The 25,751-nt window shown below is 45.0% G+C and overlaps 1 protein-coding gene across 3 annotated transcripts in view; it reads left to right on the forward strand.

Annotated features, from left to right (window-relative positions):
• The window catches only part of REXO1 (RNA exonuclease 1 homolog), a 92,729-nt gene extending 68,880 nt beyond the window's left edge, over positions 1-23,849 (forward strand). For all 3 annotated transcript variants that reach the window (XM_069962527.1, XM_069962525.1, XM_069962526.1), the window contains 5 exons: positions 7,038-7,148; positions 10,508-10,623; positions 15,082-15,220; positions 17,534-17,654; positions 23,593-23,849. In XM_069962527.1, the coding sequence (XP_069818628.1) occupies positions 7,038-7,148; positions 10,508-10,623; positions 15,082-15,220; positions 17,534-17,654; positions 23,593-23,681 (576 nt within the window). In that variant the 3' untranslated portion in view covers positions 23,682-23,849. The remainder of the gene's footprint in view (positions 1-7,037; positions 7,149-10,507; positions 10,624-15,081; positions 15,221-17,533; positions 17,655-23,592) is intronic.
• Positions 23,850-25,751: the final 1,902 nt, after the last annotated feature.

The following is a 25,751-nucleotide window of genomic DNA, read 5'->3' on the forward strand; positions in this document are numbered from 1 at the left end:
AGAGAAAGTTGCCTTGATCCATGTGTCTTTTTTGAGATCGAGAAGACAATGAAGACATGTTTTCACAGATACTTTATAATAGACTTTCAATTAACAAACAGGGTCTGAGGTAATTGGATGGTCATCTGTGGGCAGTACTAGAGATCAGAGGCAGACACAGACTGCATAGGGCCCTGTGCAAAAAATGTGCCTGGGCCCCCAATAAGCAAACCACACCACCACACTCGGGTGTGTACAAATAAAGCACTTCCTCTTGTGTCACCCCCAGTCCTCCTAGTGTGTAAGCTCTTGTCACCCCAAGTCTCCCTAGTGTGCAAGCTTGTGTCACCCCCAGTCCTTCTAGTGTGTAAGCTGTTGTTGCCCTCAGTCCTCCTAGTGTCTGAGCTCTTGTGACATCCCCTAAAGAGTAATGCAAGTACTGTGACCAACAACACTCTATAACACAGAACATTTGTACCCCATATAGCAGGAGAGATGAATTAGATGGGTAGATAGAATAGATGGATACATGGAGGAGATGGAGAGAATCTCACTTAAGAACCAGCAGGAGCACAGGTAGGCATGGAGGAAGGCAGAGGAGGGAGGACACACACAGGCTGTGCAGAGGTCACAGGTCACCACAGTGATAGGAAAGCACAGCCTGTGTTACAGATTATGCTGCAGCTGCCACCACACACAGCCGACTAGTGATGTCACGATACCAGAATTTTGAGTTCGATACCAATACTTGATTTTTTAGTTCGATACTCAATACCAGTTCGATACCTCGAAAAAAAATACAACCCCCCCCCTTATAAGATCAGCACCCTCCTCTCCTGACATCCTCTGTGCTGCTGTGACCTCCCCATAGATCAGCACACTCCTCTCCTGACATCCTCTGTGCTGCTGTGACCTCCCCATAGATCAGCACACTCCTCTCCTGACATCCTCTGTGCTGCTGTGACCTCCTCTATAGATCAGCACACTCCTTTCCTGACATCCTCTGTGCTGCTGTGACCTCTCATAAGATCAGCACACTCCTTCCTCTCCTGACATCCTCTGTGCTGCTGTGACCTCCCCTATAGATCACCACCCTCCTCTCCTGACATCCTCTGTGCTGCTGGGACGCTGTGACCTCCCCTATAAGATCAGACCCCTCCTCTCCTGACATCCTCTGTGCTGCTGTGACCTCCTCCTTCGATCAGCACACTCCTCTCCTGACATCCTCTGTGCTGCTGTGACCTCCCCTATCGATCAGCACACTCCTCTCCTGACATCCTCTGTGCTGCTGTGACCTCCCCTATAAGATCAGCCCCCTTCTCTCCTGACATCCTTTGTGCTGCTGTGACCTCTCCTATAGTATCAGCCCCCTCCTCTCCTGACATCCTCTGTGCTGCTGGGACCTCCCCTATAGTATCAGCCCCCTCCTCTCCTGACATCCTCTGTGCTGCTGTGTCCTCCCCTATAGTATCAGCCCCCTCATCTCCTGACATCCTTTGTGCTGCTGTGATCTCTCCTATAAGATCAGCCCCCTCCTCTCTTGACATCCTCTGTGCTGCTGTGACCTCCCTATAAGATCAGCCCCCTCCTCTCCTGACATTCTCTGTGCTGCTGTGACGCTGTGACCTCCCTATAAGATCAGCCCCCTCCTCTCCTGACATTCTCTGTGCTGCTGTGACGCTGTGACCTCCCCTATAAGATCAGCCCCCTCCTCTCCTGACATCCTCTGTGCTGCTGTGACCTCCCCTATAAGATCAGCCCCCTCCTCTCCTGACATCCTCTGTGCAGCAAGGGACCAAACATTGTGTTTATTGGGGACAGCATGGGGGGGCAGTAGTGGGCGGATTGACGGGGGGGGGGGGGGGGATCCAGGTTGGGTGAACAGTCCAGGGCCCAGGGTACATTTAATCCGCCACTGGGTACAGACTACAACCCCCACACTGCAGGGAGCTGGTGAAGGCTGCCAGGTCTGGACAGACAAGAGAGGGTTACTCTGCCTGGCAGGTCAGTTCCTGTCAGAGGGCAGGGGTTTAAGGGCAGGAATGTTAGGGGCACACTAGAGGGCAGGGATGGGGGGGGGGGGGGGCACACCAGAGGGCAGGGATGTGTGGGGGGAGGCACACCAGAGGGCAGGGGTTTAAGGGCAGGAATGTTAGGGGCACACTAGAGGGCAGGGATGTGTGGGGGGGGGCACACTAGAGGGCAGGGATGTGGGGGGGGGGCACACCAGAGGGCAGGGATGGGGGGGGGGGGCACACTAGAGGGCAGGGATGTGGGGGGGGCACACCAGAGGGCAGGGATGTGGGGGGGGGGCACACTAGAGGGCAGGGATGTGGGGGGGGGGCACACCAGAGGGCAGGGATGTGGGGGGGGGGGCACACCAGAGGGCAGGGATGTGGGGGGGGGGGGGCACACCAGAGGGCAGGGATGTGGGGGGGGGCACACCAGAGGGCAGGGATGTTTGCAATGTCTGCACACATCCCCTGCTCTCACTCACTGCGGTACCACTCAAAGCATGAGGCTTGTCAAAGCAGAGGGGAGGGGGGATTTGTAAAGGGAGTTTAAGGTGGAACAGACAGCCTGAACCTCGGGCACCAGGAAGATTAACCTTTGCTGCTGGCCAAGATTCAGGCTGTCTGTTCCACCTTAAACTCCCTTTACAAATCCCCCCTCCCCTCAGCTCCGGGAAGCTCCCAGCTGTCAGGTCTCCGTTCCTCCGTGCATATTCATGTGTGCACACTCAGGCCGGTCAGGAAGCGCAGCCACCCAGAGTGTGCACACATGAATATGCATAGGAACAGCGCCGGTGATGGACGGCTGCATGACAGGGGGACAGGAGGCTGAGGTGTGACAGGCTGCGGGTGATTAGCAGCGGGGGTCTGTTACACATAGTAGCCGACCCCCACTGCTTCTGGAGAGGCTCAGGATGGGTCAGAGGCCGCTGTCAGTTGTGACAGCGGCTTCTGCACAGTTATATAGCCGGCACTAGCGATCGCTGTGTGCCGGCTATAACTTCTCCCTGCAGTGAGCGGAGGAAGGGGCGGGCAGAGGAGGAGGAAGTGACGCCAGGGGGCAGAGGGCAGCACACAGAGAACATGGCCGGCGCTTAGCTAGCCGCCGGCCGTGTTCTCTGCTCTATACTTTATATTAAGCTGCGTTATTAGGCAGCTTAATATAAAGTATCGATACCAGGAAATCCTGGTACCGAATCGTTTTTTGGCCCGAAATATCGATAGTAGTATCGATATTTCGGTGCATCGTGCATCCCTACAGCCGACTGATTGATGTTATGATCTGTCGGACATACTGCAGGCTGTATGTGGGGGTAGCTGCAGCGTTATCTTCTATAACCCCCCCCCCCCCCTTCCTCTCCACACTTTTTTTTTATTTTGACTCCACATGTAGTCTGCACCCACTGTACTCACATGTAGTTTGCATCCACTGCAACCCCCCCCTCCCCCCCATGACATTGTCACGGAGGGGCGATTCCTGCTTCTGGTGCCGGCTGGGGTCTGCGCCATAATGGCTCTGATCCCGGCTCAGCATTCTATTGCTTTTGGCTGCAGCAGCCAAAGGCAATAGAACACTAATCTCATCGATCTATGCTGTATAACTATACAGCATAGATCTCCATGAGAGATCAGTGCTTATACTAGTATATGTGTAAAAAAAAAAAAAAAGTTGTATTATTAATAAATAATCCCCTCCCCTAATAAGTTTGAGTCACCCCCCCCCTTTTCCCATTTTATAAATAAAAATAAACATGTTTGTTATCGCCATGTGCGTAATTGCCCAAAATATTAATTTATCACATTCCTGATGTGATGTACGGTAAACGGCGTAAGCGCGGAAAAAAAGCGATCAAAAAGTCGCATATGTGCAATCAAGGTACCGATTGAAAGAACACATCATGGGCAAAAAATGACACCTTACACAGCCCCATAGACCAAAGGATAAAAGCGCTGTAAGCATGGGAATAGAGTGATTTTAAGGAACATATATTTGTTAACAATGGTTTGAATTTTTTAGAAGCCATCAAATAAAATAAGTTATGCATGTTACATATCGTTTTAATCGTACCAACTTGAGGAACATATATAACATGTCAGTTTTTCCATAGGGGACACGGCGTAAAACAAAGCCCCCCCAAAGAAAAAGAATTGTTTTTTATTTTCAATTTCACAGCGCATATAATTTTTTTTCTGGTTTTCGCAGCATATTTTATGCCAAAATTCCGCCTGTCATTGCAAAGTACAATTAGTGACGCAAAAAATAAGGACTCATGTGGGTCTGTACGTGTTAAAATGCAACTGCTATAGCCTTTTAAGCACAAGGAGGAAAAAAAGAAAATTTGCCCGGTCCAGAAGGGGTTAGTAACTTTTATTTTATGTGATGGCTTTTAAAAAATTCAAACCATGGTTAACAAGAATATGCTCCTTAAAATCGCTCCATTCCCAGGCTTATTGCGCTTTTATCCTTTTGGCCTATAGGGCTGTGTGAGGTCTAATTTTTTGCGCCATGATGTGATCTTTCTATCGGTACCTTGATTGTGCATATACGACTTTTTGGTCACTTTTTATTACATTTTTTCTGGATTTGATGCGACCAAAAATGCGCAATTTTCCACTTTGGGATTTTTTTACGCTTACACCGTTTACCGTGCAAGATCAGGAATGTGATAAATTAATAGTTCGGGCGATTACGCACGCGGCGATAACAAACATGTTTATTTATTTATTTTTATTTATAACATGGGAAAAGGGGGGTGATTCAAACTTTTTTTTTTTTTACACATATACTAGAAGCCCCCCTGGGGGACTTCTAGTATAAGCACGCTGATCTCTCATTGAGATCTATGCAGTATAGTTATACTGCATAGATCAATGAGAGAGGCACTGGATTGCTTTACAGCTTCCAGGTCCATCCATTCGTCACATAACTGCTGCATGGATTTTAGGGGCAGAATACTTGTCATCTAGAACTAAGGAGTATCTGTATAGGTACAATGGGCTGTATTTCAGCCTCTATTCTTGTCATCTGGCTCTCACATAAGTAGTGGCACAGACTTTACTCGCCATCTTGTGCAGAGCCTGTGGGCGGCCCTGGGAGCTGGGAATGCTGGAGAAGAAGGGAGGAAAACTCTGCTCACACACTCAACTGCACAGCAGCAGGGGCGGAGCCAGGAGCCCACTTGCAGGGTCGGGGAAGGCAGAATTCAGGCTGCTATGCAGCCGCGCTCTGGGCTGTGCCTGTGCTGCTTCTGCTGCACACATACCCTGTGCAGAATCAGTTGTGACACATTTTTCTGCTCTGGCAGCCTCCCATTGTTAACAAAGGCAGTACAGGTGGCCTATATTACCACCTTGTGCTGACACTGCCTGTGTGGACCTGGGAGCAACTGCCGCCCTAATTTCTCTATTGCCCTGCATTAAAGGGACTCTGTACCCACAATCTGACCCCCCCAAACCACTTGTACCTTCGGATAGCTGCTTTTAATCCAAGATCTGTCCTGCGGTCCGTTCGGCCGGTGATGCAGTTATTGTCCTAAAAAATAACTTTTAAACTTGCATTCCGTGCCAAACGGGAGTATCTGTGCCCAAACTTTGTATCACCCCTCCGTCCCTCCTCCCCACCCTCTTCATCATTAGGAATGCCACTTGAACATTTTCTCCATGCTGAACACTGCACAGGTGGTTAACGATCCAGCCCATGTGCTGGACAATAGGAAGTAATCTGCCTGGAGCATTCCTAATGATGAAGAGGGTGGGGAGGAGGGAGGTGCAAAGTTAGAGCACAGATACTCCCGTTTGGCACGGGCTGCAAGTTTAAAAGTTGTTTTTTAGGACAATAACTGCATCACCTGCCAAACGGACCCAAGGACAGATCTTGGCTTAAAAGCAGCTATCCGAAGGTACAAGTGGTTTGGGGGGTCAGATTGTGGGTACAGAGTCACTTTAAAGGAAGCCGGCTGAACAGTACAGCTGCGGGCCCCTCTGTCTGTCCAGGCCCCTGTGCAGCCGAACCGGCTGCACCGGAAACTATCAAATATTTGAACCAATAGGCTAAACTACTGTTGTGCTATCATGGAAGATTTATAGAAAATGCATTACTGGTAAGGCTAACCCTAACTTTTTGGTCACACACCCCAAAACAGATGATGACACTGTTGCATAAAAGTAAAAAAAAATTGTGATAAAACATACAATTTTTGTAGGTTGTGTTATCAGTGTTATCATTCTCCCCTTAGACCCAGTTGTTGTGGTTGAATTATGTACTCTCATGGCTGTTTGCTGTCAACATTAAAATAATCATGTTTGTGGTCACAACCCCTTTTGGGATATTTTTTACATTAAAGTGTCACTGTCATTATAACTTTCTAAATCAACAGTAGATGTGATATAAAGCGAGTTTGCAATATACATTCATAATTTTTTTCTTATCATGCTGTAAAACAAAGCTGAACTTACCAGATATCCAGGTCCAGTTTCCTGAAGGCAGATTTTTAGTATTGTGTTGGCTGGAAAAAAAAAAAGACCAAACCTAGGAAGTCCCGGCCAGTACAGAGAGTCACAGCTGAATGTGTCCATCAGTCACATGAGTGCTCAGATGGCCTGGGATAAACTGGACTTTCTGTGTTTAGACTCTGGGGAAAAAAAACCTGTCTAAACACAGGAAGTGCAGTCTGCATCCCTGTTTATCTCATTGGGAAGTCCACAAGCAGGCTTCAAACAAAATATATGGAGGGTCTAAAAAGCTAGTGCAATACCAAATGCTGACATGAGGATGCAGTATACCAGTATCTCATATTTATTAGTATGTTTTTGTTAAGGGTTCATTCATAGGGTCTGCAGAAGGTTCTATGCTATAGTTAGTCATTTAGTTAAATTGATATCTGCAGCATCAAATCTGCTGGACATCCTGTATGCATGAATGTATCCTAACAAAACTCAGCAGCCTGCTGTTAGGTTACATATAACTCATGTATTTTGAAGCATTTTACATAAAGGTCAATACTATGTAAATCTCCTTGCTTATTTTGTCTGTTTACTTTTCTTTAGCAACATGTGCAAGATGGTCGTAAGGATAACCTAGATGGCTTTGTGAAGACTTTTGAAAAATCAAATAAACCCGAAGGAAATCCTGGAGTGTTTGCTTTAGACTGTGAAATGGTAAGAGATTTGGGGTATGGTGTCCTATGACAAAAGACACAATGCTAAGATGTGGTAAAAAACAATGTGAACATGCTGTATTGTTTTAGAACTGAGAGATACCAAGTAAAACGGCTGACTACATGCATTCTAAAGTGGCCATTAATATGTAAACTCTGAGGCTCCAAGTGAAGCTGCTGGGACAGTGTAAAGTCTGTAGTTAGTGCAGATTTTCTCGTGTAGTTTTGTTAGTCAGTAGTTGGTTTTTGTTTTGGGGCCACTTTTGGTGAGTATTTTAAGCCAAAATCAGAAGTGCAACCAACACAGTATATATGTATAATGAAAAGATGTGGACCATATACTGACCAACATGCCATGTATGAAACCAGTGTTACCAAAATCAGAATCAAACCACTCCTGGTTTTGGTAAAAATACTAACCAAAATGAGGATTACAATAAGGTTCAAAAAAAGTAGTAACATAATTTAAGGGTTCTCTGTGTTTTAGGCCACCCAGTTCTTGCGTCAGCATATAGCCATTTTATGTGTACAAAAAACTAATCCTGCAGAATCTACAATGCATTTAAGAAAATTTTCAAACCCCTTTAACTTTTTAAAAAATTTTTTGTTGCACAGTTCCTCATTCTGTGCTTAATACCCCATAATGAGAATGCAAAAACACAATTTTAGAAATTTGTACAAATGTATTAAAAAGGAAAACTTAAATTCTGTGGGAAAACTTTTTAGCACAAGTCCTCAACATGTCAAAGTATGAAAAAGTGAAAGGTACTGACTTTTTAAATGCATTGTAATATAGTTCACTAAAGAGCTAAGCTACTTCACCTGGGCCGAACAAGAACAGCATAGAAACCCTGTACTGGAGACAATGAAATCGAGAGCCAACTTTATAACTTGCTCATATAAATTCAGGCAACTAAATTCACTAGGTGTCAGGGATACGTGCGCCAACCTGCACCAGCCCCTGACAAGGGGGAGGGGAGACCTGACCACAAGAGGCGGAAAAGACCAAAACAAGGGGATCTGAGAAATTTGGGAGCTCTGGGTTCACCTGGGTTGCACTAGCCCTAAAGGTCGATTCAACTCACGCACTTATGCTTTACACTCTGCTCCCGGGCTGTAACTCGAGCGTAAATCGCCACCTGCCGCCTTCCGCACACCCAGACACCCACTTGGCCACGAACACTGCCTTCTCGCTGGCCAATACAAACACGACACTTCACTGTATCTGGACCCACCAGTCACTGTCATACACGTGACCCACTGACCGCTGCCATACACACATCCACGAAGCACGCACACGGGACTTCGCTATGTTGGGACCCACCGGCTGTTGTCATACACGTGACCCACCAACCGCTGCCAGACACCTAAAGACAACATACATACACAACTTTGCTGCCACCACCCTATCTATTACGTTACTGGGGAGACAGGGAACCCCAAGAGTGTTCCACTCACAAGCAGACACACCCACACGATAGAGTAAGCCACCTGGTCATACAATATACGGTCGCACACCGCACATGCGCACTCTTCCTGGAGCTAACTAGGTTCGTTTAGGCTACAAGACAAACCATCAAACTTTTAGGTTTAATGCATTAAAATGGACAGTACTTGGGTACAAAAAGATGGTTAACAAAAGACATACAGATACTGCAACCAATGAAAACAAAAAAAGAAAGTTCTAATACTTAGCGTCGTATAGGTTGTTCCTTCCAAGGGGATTTTAGCTTAGAAAGTGGTGCACAAACCAATTCGATTGGATCCCCAACTTTGTGACCGTTACTTGTTCCCTAGGTCTCACTTTTATGTAAGACCTGAAAGGGTTAGACTGAGGGGTGTCGCCTGACATCTCTAACTCGGCTCCTCTGGGCAGAGCTTCAGACATCACCCTCAGCCCTCAAGGGAACACACTTGGACATATCAAAAAAGATCTTCTCGCAGAGAATCAGTAGCGGCTCTCGGTAGAGCTCTCCCTGTGGATTGCACTACTGTTTGTCCATTTTTCTGCCTGTGAAATAAAGCGTCTTGTACCTATGGGTGAGTGCCGCTACTGATTCTCAGCGAGAAGATTCATGAACTGTATTTATTAGCAGAGCACCCCTGATGGTTGTGACGGAAGATTGGGTTTTATGTGCTTAGCCCGTGCCTGCATACATATTGACTGGAGTGCCCGCCTACACATCTATGTTCCTATGATTTCAAAAAAGATACTTTCCCAGGCGCCATATCGACGGTACAGGCCCCAGCCCTTTTTCATAATTCATATCTCACCGTTCTGATTACAAGCATATCAAACATCATATGCCCCGGACACTCAGAAGGTGAGATACCCCTTATGTAATGATGAGGACAGGTAGACAGGCCATGTGTGGACTCCCTGCGATGTCCTCATCATAACCGACGCTAGGAAATTGGTTCTGTGGCTCTGTTTTATTTGGAGAAAGTTATGGGAGATTTCATATTCCTATTCCTTTCCTCAAAGAGAGTCCACCCCCTGCTGGCATGGAGTCAGTGAGCCTGCCTCAGAGGTGCGATTTCAACACTCTAGCTACAATTTACTCCACCATCTCCTTTTACAGCTCCGCGCTTATTGACCCTTGCAGAGAGCCTTTTGGTCTTTTGCATGGGGTAAACAGACGGCCTGACTCCAAGCTAATCAATAAATCCATATGATTAGCTGGGATCAGCTTTGGGCCTGCACTAAATGCTAATACACTGAATTTATAAAGTATCAATTACAATTGATAAAATATCCACTGCACAAATACATATAAACACACCACACATAACACCACTATGCATATTCATGAATAGGGACAGGGCTGTCCATATTCCTCACACTAGGATAATCCAGCTTTCCTGGATTGTTTCGCACTCCGAGAAGAGATGTACGCTCAGAAATTGGCCTATGCACTTTTTATTCCTCACAGATTTTTTGAAAAATTAAAGGTGGAATCTGATTGGTTGCTAGGGTTCACTAAGACAATAATACTTTACACCAGTTTGATTAATCCCCCCCTAAGTGTAATACCAGCCTTGAAGGGATTTATAGGGAGATAAGGAAAAATAAATTCTAACCATAATTTTACTCTTTCTGGGCCTGCTGGGATGATGTCAATTACACTATTCATATGATGCTGCAGCCAATGACAGGCTTCTGGCATTTCTTCTTGTATGTACAGATCAGTACGCTGAGGCTATTGCAGCAAGCCTGTTCCTTCTTTTTACTGATTACAGTCTCTAATTTTATTTTACATAAATGCCAGAAAACCTCTAACATGTAGAATTGTATATTTTTAGCATGTTTTTGCAGTAATATTTTAGTAATATTTTTTGTGACTCTTTTTTTTCTTGCAGTGCTACACTACAAAAGGACTGGAGTTAACACGTGTTACTGTTATAAATGCTCAACTTAAAGTGGTGTATGACACTTTTGTACAACCAGACAACAAGGTTGTGGACTACAATACCAGGTGACTGAGATAAATGGCACATACCAAGTGTATCCACAGCACTGTCAGCCAAAATGATCACCATATATACCTATGTATAGTGTACAGAGATCCACTAAACAGGAACATGAAATAAGTCTAGGGAAATAAGTATTAAAGTGCAGTGGGTTCTAGCAATGAAGTTAAACACCAGTTCAAAAAATGCTGAACCACTCAAAATTAAACAAAATTAGAAGCATAGGGTATTGATTAAAAGCATGTTAAAGAAATGAACATGTATACAATGATCCGCAACTGATGATTCATAAAACATCAAGAAAAAAATGAGGCTGTTAGATGTGGCTATGTTGCAGGTATCGATACCAGTGGCAATTTGTAACGTCCACACGCATAAGTAAATACCTCCAGTCCCTGTAAACATTTAACATGGGTACAAACTAACTGCGCATGCAGCCCACTATGTCAAGCTCAATTGGCTTTAGAGATCACATCAAGGAACGCACTGGCAACGTGTCCCTATCTGCTGCTACATATTGCTCAATGTGCAGTGTGTATAATAGATGTATAATATAAAGAGCAGGTTACTGATAGTTGCACATTGAGAGATCCTCTGCTATTTTACAAAAGGAAGAATTCAAATTGGTGTACTTAGATAAAAAAAAGTATGGCCCCCTTAACAAAATTATATAGCAATCCCATTTATGCTTGCTTTTGTTAGACCTCAGATACTGTATGACCAAAAAGATCACACTTGTTACTGAAGTGACTGTGTTAACATACCCCACAATACCCTTTGTGTAAATGTGTATGAAATGACAAGCTTGCAGGTGCATCAGTGACAGTTTTCATAACTCCTATTTACTTGCATAAAAATATCAGCAGAACACAGGGAGATTGGTGGTTTTTGTAAACCCAACTATCCCTCATTTAAAGAAGAACTCTGGCCTCATCTAAAAATCCCATCAGGGGGGCAGGGGAACATAATAAAGAAGTTTATACCCAACCATCCTCATTGTCTTTGCTCATGGCCGCTCCGGCCGCCATCATTTACTCCTATGCAGTTCCCACACATGGTGTCTACTAAAACTCTTGAGCGCAGTATACTATGTGGACAAAGGTCGTAAATAAGCGAAAAGTCTAGTGAAATGGTACACCAAAACTTATGTTAAATCCCCGCTACCTGTGTTGCTATTTCACGCAGCCATGCGTGGCGGACGACTGGTAATTTTAGGGTTGAACCTAAATGAACGATCAGCCGATCGACATAATCATCAGCTGATCGTTCTCTTGATTCCACGGAACGATAATCGGCCAAATCGGGCTGATTCGGCTGATTATCGCTCTGTGGAATAGGACCCTTAGACTTTGATCTCAAATCTCTTCAATGACCCCAAACCTTAGACCAGTGATTCTCAACCAGTGTGCTGCGGCACACTAGTGTGCCGCGGGGAAAGTTCTTCTTACTACACTACACAGCAGCAGAGTGGGCCCCTGATAACGCTATCCGTGAAGTCCACCGCGGCGCCGCCCTCACGCCGGACTTAGCTCTCTGACCCCTGCCCTGCGTGCGTACGTTGTGGCTGTACGCTGCTCCAGGTGGGCGGGCCTTGAGACACAGTGCAGCGTTAAGAAGAAGCACGTCTGGTGTCAGCTCAGCTGTACCGTGCGCCGCCGCCTGCCGCCCATGCCGAAGACGAAGTGAGCAGCCCAGAACAGCAAAGCAGAGGAGCTGCCTGTGCCTGTCTAACATGTAAGCTGAATTAGGCACTGGGGGGACCCGGACCGGGCCTGAAAATGGACGGACGGTTTAGGGCTGGGGGGCAGGGAGGCTGCCTGGCAGTAGGACTGGGCCCAGCGCACAATGATTATTGGGGCAGGGGCAGGCTGCAGAGAGGGGCCAGATGGCCATATGTTTATAAAGGGCAATAAGCTAAAAAAAAACAAGATGTTAATGGGGGGAGGGGTTGTGACCTGACCTCCCCTATAAGATCAGCACCTTCCTCTCCTGACATCCTCTGTGCTGCTGTGATCCTGTGACCTCCCCTATAAGATCAGCACCCTCCTCTCCTGACATCCTCTGTGCTGCGGTGACCTCCCCTATAAGATCAGCACCCTCCTCTCCTGACATCCTCTGTGCTGCGGTGACCTCCCCTATGAGATCAGTACCCTCCTCTCCTGACATCCTCTGTGCTGCTGTGACCTCCCCTATAAGATCAGCACCCTCCTCTCCTGACATCCTCTGTGCTGCGGTGACCTCCCCTATAAGATCAGCACCCTCCTCTCCTGACATCCTCTGTGCTGCGGTGACCTCCCCTATGAGATCAGTACCCTCTTCTCCTGACATCCTCTGTGCTGCTGTGACCTCCCCTATAAGATCAGCACCCTCCTCTCCTGACATCCTCTGTGCTGCGGTGACCTCCCCTATAAGATCAGCACCCTCCTCTCCTGACATCCTCTGTGCTGCTGTGATCCTGTGACCTCCCCTATGAGATCAGTACCCTCCTCTCCTGACATCCTCTGTGCTGCTGTGACCTCCCCTATAAGATCAGCACCCTCCTCTCCTGACATCCTCTGTGCTGCAGTGACCTCCCCTATAAGATCAGCACCCTCCTCTCCTGACATCCTCTGTGCTGCGGTGACCTCCCCTATGAGATCAGTACCCTCCTCTCCTGACATCCTCTGTGCTGCTGTGACCTCCCCTATAAGATCAGCACCCTCCTCTCCTGATATCCTCTGTGCTGCGGTGACCTCCCCTATAAGATCAGCACCCTCCTCTCCTGACATCCTCTGTGCTGCGGTGACCTCCCCTATGAGATCAGTACCCTCCTCTCCTGACATCCTCTGTGCTGCTGTGACCTCCCCTATAAGATCAGCACCCTCCTCTCCTGACATCCTCTGTGCTGCGGTGACCTCCCCTATAAGATCAGCACCCTCCTCTCCTGACATCCTCTGTGCTGCGGTGACCTCCCCTATGAGATCAGTACCCTCCACTCCTGACATCCTCTGTGCTGCTGTGACCTCCCCTATAAGATCAGCACCCTCCTCTCCTGACATCCTCTGTGCTGCAGTGACCTCCCCTATAAGATCAGCACCCTCCTCTCCTGACATCCTCTGTGCTGCGGTGACCTCCCCTATGAGATCAGTACCCTCCTCTCCTGACATCCTCTGTGCTGCTGTGACCTCCCCTATAAGATCAGCACCCTCCTCTCCTGACATCCTCTGTTGAAGTTCCCCATTCTGGCCAACAAAGCTATTTTGACATTGCTCCCATTTTCAACCACATATCTATGTGAGCTGGGCTTCTCAAGCTTGACTGCGATAAAAACTAAAAACAGGGAGAGACTGAGAACTGTTGAGGAAGAGCTTTGTGTGTGTCTTTCCACCATTCCTGCCAGGATATCCCTTTTGTGTTTATCGAAACAGGCCCAGGTTTCACACTGAGTGAGTATAAATACATTTAGAATCTATATTATTAACTATATGTATAATATGTACTGTTTTAGTGTCATTTTGTGTCATTTTTGTTGGTGGTGTGCCCCGGGATTTTTTAAGTATAAAAAGTGTGCCGCGGCTCAAAAAAGGTTGAAAATCACTGCCTTAGACATGTCATTTTTATAGCACTGCTGTCCTTTTATGTGACAAAGGGTCTTTTTACCTCCTAATACTAAAGTGCATAGGTGGAATTGCAATTTCTGTACACCCTAAAGCTATGCTGCAAATTTTATAGTCTTTTATAGCTTTATTCACTACGTATATTTCAGTCAGTATTGTGGTCCTCATATTGCAACCAAAACCAGGAGTGGATTAAAAACACAGAAAGGCTCTGTTCACACAATGTTGAAATTGAGTGGATGGCCGCCATATAACAGTAAATAACTGCCATTATTTCAATATAACAGCCGTTGTTTTAAAATAACAGCAAATATTTGCCATTAAATGGCGGCCATCCACTCAATTTCAACATTGTGTGAACAGATCCTTTCTGTGTTTTTAATCCACTCCTGGTTTTGGTTGCAATATGAGGACCACAATACTGACTGAAATATACTGACTGAAATATACGTAGTGTGAACACAGCCTAAGGGTGCATTCACACGTACAGGAGCTGCAGCAGATTTAAAACTGCAGATTCAAAGCAAATCTGCGCCATCAAATCTGCTGCAGATCCTGTACATCTGAACATGCCCTAAAGAGAATGCACCATCATGTACATCGCTGTGCTTTTTGTTTTATTTTTTAGAATCAATAGAGTGGGAGGGGCCTGGGGGTTGGCAGGCCTGCCCCAAGTGCTCCAGGGCTGGCCATTGCTCAGGAAAAGACCGGCGCCGAGCGTGGGACTGCGCCACCAGGATCCCCGCGCCACCGCCGATCAATTAAGACTTTTAAAAAAGTGCAGCAATGTACCTGATGGTACATTTGCTTTAACTAATATGGGATCTTCTCTGATGTATCACTGATTTTTCTTCTTTTTTTTTTAAGGTTTTCTGGTGTTACAGAAGAGGATCTACAGAACACTAGCATCACTCTGAGAGATGTTCAAGCTGTCTTACTTAGCATGTTCAGCTGTGATTCAATATTAATTGGCCATAGTTTGGAAAGCGACCTTTTTGCACTAAAGGTAAGGTAATCTGCCTTTAGAAACTATAAATATAGCACAGAGGATAATAGACAAGGTTAAAATATATTTTTGTTTAATTACAATAACTTACAGGGAACCAGTCAGCCCAATTGGGCTGATGTGGTTCCCTGGAGCACTGTATAAAGCTCATAAGCAGCCCACAGCACATACTGGCTGCAGCAGAAGCCTTATACTGCAGAAAAAGAAGTTTTACGGCAGGCAGGGGCGGAGATATAGTCATCTGAGCGTCTCCCCTCCTGTGTGTAGCTCTGTCAGCGTGCTCAGAGGGGATAATTGACAGGCAGAGAAGCCTTTCTCCCTGTCAGTCATCCCACTGAGCACGCTGACAGAGAGGTGAATACACACAGGAGGGGAGACGCTCAGATGACTCCCTGTGGCATGCCCGGGTAGTAAAACTTCTTTTACTGCCGTAAAAAGTTTCTTCTGCAGCCGAAGCAGGTGCATGCTGCAGGCTGCTCATGAGCTTTAAACAGTGCTCCAGGGAAGCACATCAGCCCAGTTGGGCTGATTGGTTCCCTTTAAAGAGGATGCACCACCAGGTTCATCCTCTTTAAGCTGAACCCAGGGATCGAATGGCGACCTCACGGGGAAGCCGGTGCCGTGGTCCGTTTTTCGGACCGCGGCCTGGCTCCCGTGCACGGCGCCGTACTATGCACCGGAACTGGCTGGTGCACTAGCACTGGAGGCCGCCCGGGCCGCCCCCAGTGGAAGGGAACTGTATGACGCGGCTCCAATCATTCTAAGGGAGCCGCCTCATACAGGGGAGGGAATCCCCTCCCACCAGGGGCGGCCCAGCCGGCCTCCAATGCCTGAGAATCAGCCCGTTCCGGTGCATAGTACAGCGCCGCGCTTGGGAACCGGGCCGCGGTCCGAAGAACGGACCGTGGCAGCGGCTTCCCCGTGACGGCGCCATTCGATCCCGTGGGTTCAGCTTAAAGAGGATATACCTGTTTTTTTCAAATAATTTTTATTTGATTTTCCAATGCATGAATATAAAAAGGAAAAGTGAAGAAAAGCCAAAATGGTCACAACATAACCAAAAAAGAAACAGTAAGAATCTACTACAGCACAGTTCAACAGATCAAGGTAGTATCATATAAATATATCTATCAAAGGTTATACAGGCAATCCAGTCAGATGATGCTCATCCCCTTCTGTCCTTCCCTAACTGTGGTAGTATCATAATACGATACTTGGGAATCTATGTAACAGAGACAATGTGTGCTATAAGGTGGATTGTCACTTTCAACCGTCCCAGGGAGTGAGCCAAATCTGCCCTGCAATACCACTCTGTCATCAGGAAGGGACACATAATGTCAGCTATTTCTTGTGTGTTGTAGTGTGTTACAATAAATGTCTTCCATTTTTGGAAAAAATTTTTGGTTGCTTTGTTTTTGTGACGTTCGGCATCCAACCTGTCCACCACAAAGAATATCTTAAATTGCGAAACTACCATTGTAAGATCCGGGGGAGAGGTGGACAACCAATTAAATAGAAGGCATCTAAGCGCTACCAATAGAACTACACTGACTAGCTGTGGAGGCATGCGCGTCTCTTCCTCACTTTCCGGGGGCCGTAGCTGATGGAACAGTATCGTCTGAGGGGTCAAGTTCAATTTAATTTTCCAGTGTGTGTTTATGTAGGTAGCCACCTCTTGCCAATACCGCACAGTGTATAGACAAGTCCATACCCCGTGCCACAGATTAGTTAAAGGGGTCTGGCATTTGGGACAAGAGGTAATTCTGTCAGGGAAGGTTGGAGTAGTGGTACATCCTCTTTAAAGCAAATTGTAGTTTGCAAGTGGTTAAAATGCAGCACAGGGTGAGCAGCATCTTACAGAGGCTCTGTAAGTAAATAAGCCTGCCTTTGACCATGAGGATAGAATGAAAAAAATCTTGTGCAGATCCTGCATAGTATTAAAGGGGTTATCCAGCGCTTCAAAAACATGGCCACTTTCCCCCCTACTGTTGTCTCCAGTTCAGGTGCAGTTTGCAATTAAGCTCCATTTACTTCAATGGAACTGAGTTTCAAAACCCCACCCAAACTGGAGACAACAGTAGGGGGAAAGTGGCCATGTTTTTGTAGCGCTAGATAACCCCTTTAAACCCCACTTTGTTCAGTTCCCATAGTGTATTAGTTTCCCTCTCTGCAGCCCCCTGTCATACCACTCCCTGTTTTCTTTTCTGGCACAGATAATTGATGTTTTGTAAATTATTGTATTGATGTATTAACATCAGACTTAATACATGTGAACATTTCTGTACAAGCAAATTACTTTAATTTTCTTTTAAGCTTATTCATCCCACTGTAGTGGATACAGCAGTTGTCTTTCCTCACCGCCTTGGACTACCATACAAACGTGCACTTCGAACTTTAATGGCAGAATATTTAAAGCGAATTATCCAAGACAATGGTATGTATTCATAGTTTGTATCTTGAAGGGCAAAGAAACTTCATTAAATAAAATGTAATATGTCTTTATTTTACGGTAAAGAAAAAAAAAACTGCAATTGAGAAAGTTTAAAACTTAATAATACACAGAGGGGGGATTATTTACCCTCCATATTTTTTTTTTCTTTTTTAAACACTGTCAGTTACCAACTAATATAAGTATGCAAGGGACAAATATCACCATTCATGACTGCCAAACTCTTACTGCCCAAGTCCAATATACTAACCAAATTCAGTATACTGACACCAATATCTGTTTGGTGGTCTTGCCAACCCTGTCGGGCAGCTGATTGAAGGGCTCCTGTGTTTCTGCAAGAATTGTGGCCTTTCCCCTCCTAACAGGCACCAGCCCCATGATTTAACTAGTGCTATCTTAAATTGCATAACTGTCACTAGGGTAGCAGCGGTTGTTTGGTTTTACACAGGACCACCTAAGCTGTAATGCTGTAGCTATGTGATGTGTCGTTTATTCATGTGATTGCAAAAGTCACTGAGGAAAAGACAAGTATATTCAGAGTGATATATTAACCCCTTCGTGCTGCAGCTAGTTTGGGCCTTAATGACCAGGCAAATTTTTCAAAATCTGACCTGTGTCACTTTATGCTCTTATAGCTCAGTGATGCTTTAACGTATGCTAGCGATTCTGAGTTTGTTTTTTCGTCACATATGGCACTTTATGTTAGTGGCAAAATTTGGTCACTACTTTGTTTTTTGTGAAAAACATCAAAATATCATGAAAAATTTTAAAAATTAGCATTTTATGAACTTTGAAATTCTTTGCTTCTAAAAAACGAAAGTCGTAGCACATAAATTAGTTACTAAGTCACATTACCAATATGTCTTCTTTATTCTGGCATAATTTGGTAAACATTTTACTTTTTTAGGGTGTTACGGGGCTTAGAAATTCATCAGCAAATTATCACATTTTCGTGAAAGTTTCCAAAACTGATTTTTTTAGGGACCAGTTCTTTTTTTAAATGGATTTAGAAGTCTGGTATCCTGAAAACCCCCATAAGTGACCCCATTTTGGAAACTACACACCTTAAAGAATTAATCTAGGGGTATAATGAGCATTTTAACCCTACAGGGGCTGGAGGAAAGTATTCACAATTAGGCAGTAAAAAAATGGAAAATTAAAATTTTCCAATAATATATACGTTTAGATTAAAGTTTCTCATTTTCAAATGTAAAATGAGAGAAAAGGCACCCCAAAATTTGTAACGCAGGTTCTCTTGAGTACAACGGTACCCCATATGTGGGCGTAAACCACTGTATGGGCACACAGTCGGGCTCAGAAGGAAGGGAGCGCCAATTAGCTTTTCCAATGCAGATTTTGCTGAAGAAGTTTCTGAGCGCCAGGTGCGTTTGCAGTGCCCCTGTAGTGTCAGCAGAGAGAAAAACCCCAATAAGTCACCCCATTTTGGAAAGTGCACCCCTCAAAGAATTCATCTTGGTGTGAGGTGAGCATTTTGACCCCACAGGTATTAGAGGAAAGTATTCAAAAGAAGACAGTAAAAATGAAAAACTCGAATTCTTCCAATAATATGTTCGTTTAGTTTGAAATTTCTCAATTTCACGAGGAACTAGGAGAACCTGCGTTACAAATTTTGGGGTACTTTTTTTCTCTAGTTCCTCGTGAAATTGAGAAATTTCAAACTAAACGAACATATTATTGGAAGAATTCGAGTTTTTCATTTTTACTGTCTAATTTTTAATACTTTCCTCTAATACCTATGGGGTCAAAATGCTTACCACACCCCAAAATGAATTCTTTGAGGGGTGCACTTTCCAAAATGGGGTGACTTATGGCGAGATTTTACTTTGATGGCACTACAGGGGCGCTGCAAACGCACCTGGCGCTCGGAAACTTCTGCAGCAAAATCTGCATTGAAAAAGCTAATTGGCGCTCCTTCCCTTCTGAGCCCTCCTGTGTGCCCATACAGTGGTTTACGCCCACTTATGGGGTACCATTGTACTCAGGAGAACCTGCGTTACAAATTTTGGGGTACTTTTTTTCTCTGAGTACAATGGTACCCCATAAGTGGGCGTAAACCACTGTATGGGCACACAGGAGGGCTCAGAAGGGAAGGAGCGCCAATTAGCTTTTTCAATGCAGATTTTGCTGCAGAAGTTTCCGAGCGCCAGGTGCGTTTGCAGCGCCCCTGTAGTGCCATCAAAGTAAAATCTCGCCATAAGTCACCCCATTTTGGAAAGTGCACCCCTCAAAGAATTCATTTTGGGGTGTGGTAAGCATTTTGACCCCATAGGTATTAGAGGAAAGTATTAAAAATTAGACAGTAAAAATGAAAAACTAAGAGAAAAAAAGTACCCCAAAATTTGTAACGCAGGTTCTCCTGAGTAAAAAGGTACCTCATATGTGGGCATAAACCACTGTATGGGCACACAGGAGGGCTCAGAAGGAAAGGAGCGCCAATTAGCTTTTTCAATGCAGATTTTGCTGAAGAAGTTTCTGAGCGCCAGGTCCGTTTGCAGCGCCCCTGTAGTGCCAGCAGAGTAAAATCTCCCAATAAGTCACCACATTTTGGAAAGTGCACCCCTCAGAGAATTCATTTTGGGGTGTGGTGACCATTTTTACCCCACAGGTATTAGAGGAAAGTATTCAAAATTGGCCAGTAAAAATGAAAAACTCAAATTTTTCCAATAATATGTTGGTTTAGTTTGAAATTTCTCAATTTGACGAGGAACAGGAGAGAAAACGTACCCCAAAATCTGTAACTCAGGTTCTCCTGAGTAGAACGGTACCCCATATGTGGGCATACACCACTGTATGAGCACACAGCAGGGCTCAGAAGGGAAGGAGCGCCAAATTGCTGGAGCAAAACCGCAGCTAGTAATGGTTATTACAATAGCACAGTTACTAAAATAAAATAAAAAAATGAGATTACAGGGAATGTGGGGTGGTTACAGGCAGTCTGGGGTGGTCACGGGCAACCTGAGGTAGTTACAGGTAATCTGGGGTGGTTACTGACAACATGGGGTGGTCACGGGCAACTTGCTGTGGTTACGGCAACCTGGGGTGGTTACGGGCAACCTGCAGTGCTTACAGACAATCTGGGGTGGTTACGGGCAACGTGGGGTGGTTACGGGCAACCTGCAGTGTTTACAGACAATCTGGGGTGGATACGGGCAACGTGGGGTGGTTACGGATAAACTGAAGTTCTTATAGGCAATCTGGGGTGGATACCTGTAATCTGGCATGGGCACCGCAATCTGGAGGGGGTCATTGGCAACGTGGGGTGGTCAGAGGCAACGTGGGGTGGTCAGAGGCAACGTGGCGTGGTCAGAGGCAACGTGGCGTGGTCAGAGGCAACGTGGCGTGGTCAGAGGCAACGTGGCGTGGTCAGAGGCAACGTGGCGTGGTCAGAGGCAACGTGGCGTGGTCAGAGGCAACGTGGCGTGGTCAGAGGCAACGTGGCGTGGTCAGAGGCACCGTGGCGTGGTCAGAGGCACCGTGGCGTGGTCAGAGGCACCGTGGCGTGGTCAGAGGCAACGTGGCGTGGTCAGAGGCAACGTGCAGTGGTTACGTGCAATCTGGGGGGTTACATGTAATCTGGGGGGTTACATGTAATCTGGCGTGATTACGGGAAACCTGGGGGGTTACATGTAATCTGGCGTGATTACGGGAAACCTGGGGGGTTATGTGCAATCTGGAAGGGTTACAGACAATCTGGGATTGTTACTGCTAAACTGAAGTGCCTATAGGTAATCTGGGGTTGGTAAATGTAATTTGGGGTGGTTACGGGCAATCTGGAGGGGTCACTGGCAATTTAGGGTGGTTACGGGCAACGTGCGGTGGTTACGGGCAACGTGCGGTGGTTACGGGTAATCTGGGGTAGGGTTAGGGGTAATTTGGGAGTAAACTGCAATTATTACTATAATAAAAAGTGTGTGTTTAATTTTTTTGTATGTTTGTCACTTTTTGTACTTTACACACTCATTTTCACTGTATTACTATGATTACTGTGATATTTTCTATCTCAGTAATCATAGTTCAGTGACAGACCAAATTGGTCTCTGTCACTTTAAATTTTCAGAGTTGGCTGGTTGTGGAGCGCATGCGCACTTCATAACCAGCCAGGACGTCGAGGAGGACGGAGCTCAAGGATCAGGTGAGTATATGGGGAAGGGGGTGACTGGGGGACTGGGGGGTGACAGGGGGGGGGGGGGGGTGGGGGGCGACTTGGGGGGTGGGGGGACATCACTTTTTATCTCCCTGTCACAAATCATTTATGGTGACGGGGAAAAAAAGTGTCGGCGGCACATGGTATAAGCGATCAGCGGTATATAGTATATAGTATACTGATCGCTTGTACCGGGACCCCACAGGGGGGTCCCCGATGACTGCCCCATGCTCTCCGGTGGCGGAGAGCATGGGGCTTTCATTCATTTAAACTTTTCCATCCCTGCGAACAAACATCGTTTGTTCGCAGGGATGGTGGCGGCCATCTTGGAAATGATGGCCGCCGGGGGAGGGGGGTTAGTCAGTCCCTACTAGGGGGGGCTGATCTGGGGTCTGAGGGGACACTTATTTCATAAAAGCAGCGGTGGCACCGGTAATCCCCTTTACCGACGGCCGCCGCTATAACGTTAATAGCGGCGATCGTCGGTAAGGGGGGGGGCGGGACGCAGCCTTATTCTCTGCCATCGCCGTAAAAAGCTGATGGCAGCAGAATAAGGACCCTTAGTGACCGCCGTAAAAAGCCGTATCGGCGGTCACTAAGGGGTTAAGATTCAAACAACAAATGAATTCATCTAGTCCATATCTCATAATTCACATATATTAATAACTTGTACCTAATTTTTTTGTCTTTACAGACTATTCAATATAAGTTTTGTTGTTGGTAATAGTAATTACCAGCCATGATGATTAGGGGCATTTTTTTGAAGTTCACACTGTAATTAGCCCTCTTTGTGCCCCTATATTGTAGTTTGTGCTGCTTTGTGTCCCCACTCTGTAGTTATGCCTTCTTTCTCTCCCTCCCCTCTATAGTTAGGTGCCCCATCATGCCCCCACACTATAGTTGGCTTGTTTGCTTCAAACTCATATGTCTATATGCACAGTCCATATATTAAAACTTTTATTCAAGCAGAAATGCTGGACTGTAGTTGTAGAGTATAGAAATCAATCAATACGTATAGAATACTTTTTTTTCACAAGTTTAGTGTATATTGTTGTTAAATTTATTAAAAGTAAACAATCCTGTTGGATTTGTGGTTACCAGTGCCGCATGTTTTTCTTCATTTGTCATTTATTATGGTGAAACCTTGGAGCCTTCTATATAAGTGTTGTAACATTAATAAATCTTGCAGTTGCTTTCCTCAATATGACTAAAAAAAAGTCAATTTATGAAAATTGCAAGGAGGAATCATTTTACTACATACTGAAGAAAACACTCCATTCTTGCTTACATTGGCATTAAATGAAATCTGTCACTGGGTTTATGGTGCCTTAAATAAGGGCGGCATAAACTAGTGATATAATTGCAGAACAGAATGGTGTATTACTTCCATCATTTTGTTCAGCAGCTCTCCTGATATACAGAAGATCAGGCTTCATGCTGCACTGCTCCTTTTACCCTCTGTCTGACTATGCACAGTATATTTACACATTATAGGCAGACAGCTGCCAATCAGCAGTCTGTCAGCAGTAAAAATATCCTTGTATCTTTTTCTTTAATGCTTTATTTACAAATCAACAACCTGCATTGAACGTCGCCAATCAAAAGTTTGCTAATTGCAGTTAGAAATTGTAACATGACTTTTTGAATCGGTGGATTCTTCCTTACTGAGCTTATTTTAATAAATTACATGTTTTACTGTTGATAGATACTTTTGCACCTTTTCCATTAATTATAAATTACCTTTTTTTCCCTTTAAAGTGGAGGGCCATGACTCAAGTGAAGATGCCTGTTCTTGTATGGAACTGATGATCTGGCGCATTAAAGAGGATGCTAAAGTGAAACGATGATTAACTTTCCTGGTTTTACAGCATCAAGTGAAAAGCGTGAAACTGCTTTTGCAAATGTTTTTGTAGTGAACTTCTGCCAACTTCAAATATACTTGTAAATTAAAACCTTTAAAGTGTTAAGAACCTAACATGTTTTATACAGGCACTAAAGTGACATTTTCAATATCATTTGTGTATTGATGTAGATTTTTACTTTCTCCCCAGTTAGAATAAAAATCCCACAGTAGCAAATTAAAACACTGTGAACATTTGCCATCTAATTTTTTCTTTACAACACAATTGGGTACTTTTGTTTTTCCCTAGTTAAGATAATAAGAAATTTATAAAAAAAAAAAACAACTGTTGGTCCCCGGGTTATAAGTTCTTTGTTTTTATATAATTTACTTGGCTATGTGACATTGGAGCAGTGCACTTAGCCATGCGATGTAATAATAGTCTTTGAAACATTTCTATGGAAGGTGCTGATTGCATGCTATAGTCATGTGATCTGAGTTAAAGGGGTTATCCAGCACTACAAAAACATGGCCACTTTTCCCCCTCTCTTGTCTCCAGATTGGGTGGGGGTTTTAGGGTACAAACACACACGGCTTTTACGCTGCGTATTTACTGCTGCGATACGCAGCAGATACGCAGCAGATTAGATCTAAATAACTGAACACAGTATCAAATCTGCTGCGTATCTGCTGCCTATCTGCTGTGTGTGTTTGTACCCTTAAACTCAGTTCCATTGAAGTAAATGGAGCTTAATTGCAAACCACACCTGAACTGGAGACAAGAGTAGGGGGAAAAGTGGCCATGTTTTTGTAACGCTGGATAACCCCTTTAAAACAAGGACTGCCAGAAAGCTGCAGCTCTGGATTGGAGAAGAATTGTTAAGTGTAGTACAAACCTAATAACTTACTTTTTTATTGCTGATAGACCTCTATCTGATGCTGAAAACAATAGACCCTTTTAGCTGATTATGTAGTAATGAGGTACTACAGAAATATATACTCTAAAGAGTTGTTATGTTTTACTGGTAATTATACCATTCTATTGAGATAATTCATTTGGATCTTGATGGTGGAAGCCCCACAATTAACTTGCCTGATTTAAAGACTCTACAGTTTTGCACTGCCCCAGTGCATCTAAAATAAAGTAACAATAAATCTTAGATAAAATGCACACTTTTGAATCTTCATGGGAACAGACCACAAATGAAGCCTGTGTAATCTGATCCCACTGTTATACTTTCTCCCTTCTGTTTCCAACTTTATGTTAATAGAAGGTCCATAAAGGTGTTCATACATCTTATTCTAAAGTCAGCTGAGCAGTGGGTTTAGCCAATAGTATAAGGTGTATGTAGGCCTTACGACTCTCCACTGGCAGATGATGTTGTGGAGAGAAGGGTTGGGCGTGATGGTTCAGCTGAGCTGAACTTTTATGACTATTGGAAAGGTGGGGTGGATAACTGTCAGCCTAACAGTCATTAAACTAACAGTTATTGAAAATCTATGGGCATCTTTAGTTACCGAAGAGTAAACAAATATGTGACTCTATATTGTGAGTCTATATTGAATTTTTTGTCTGTTAGGGGCCTATTACACCGACAGATTTATAAAGGAAAAAATGACATTTCTCCTCTTTTCAAATCCATTCCTGGCTTTGGCAGTAAAAATCTGTCAGACATCTGTTGTTTTAATAGGGCCCCCACTCTTTAGCTATAGAGGGGTAAAGAAAAATGTAACTACACGGTCAGACTATACAGGATTTGTTGTTTGTTACCTTCTGTGCCCACTTTGCCCTGTTTGCGACTTCAGGTAGTCACGAAGCTAAAAGCAGTTGAAGCAGAGAAGTTACACAAATTGCATAACGCCTATTGACTAAGGATGGCATGCCACGGGCCGACCAGGGCCCGGTCAACGATGTAAACTAGCGCCAATCTGCTAGATTGGCACTCGTTTACTGGGCCTATTCCACGGCCCGACAATTGTTTAGTGAGGGCTGCAGGGACATAATTACCAATGTCCTTGCAGCTCTTGTTTCATACTTTACCTGTCCAGGCTGCAGGTCTTCTCCTACTCCCCGTCC

This window comes from Dendropsophus ebraccatus, chromosome 3 (genome assembly GCF_027789765.1).
Source record: "Dendropsophus ebraccatus isolate aDenEbr1 chromosome 3, aDenEbr1.pat, whole genome shotgun sequence".
In the NCBI taxonomy this organism is placed as follows: domain Eukaryota; kingdom Metazoa; phylum Chordata; class Amphibia; order Anura; family Hylidae; genus Dendropsophus; species Dendropsophus ebraccatus.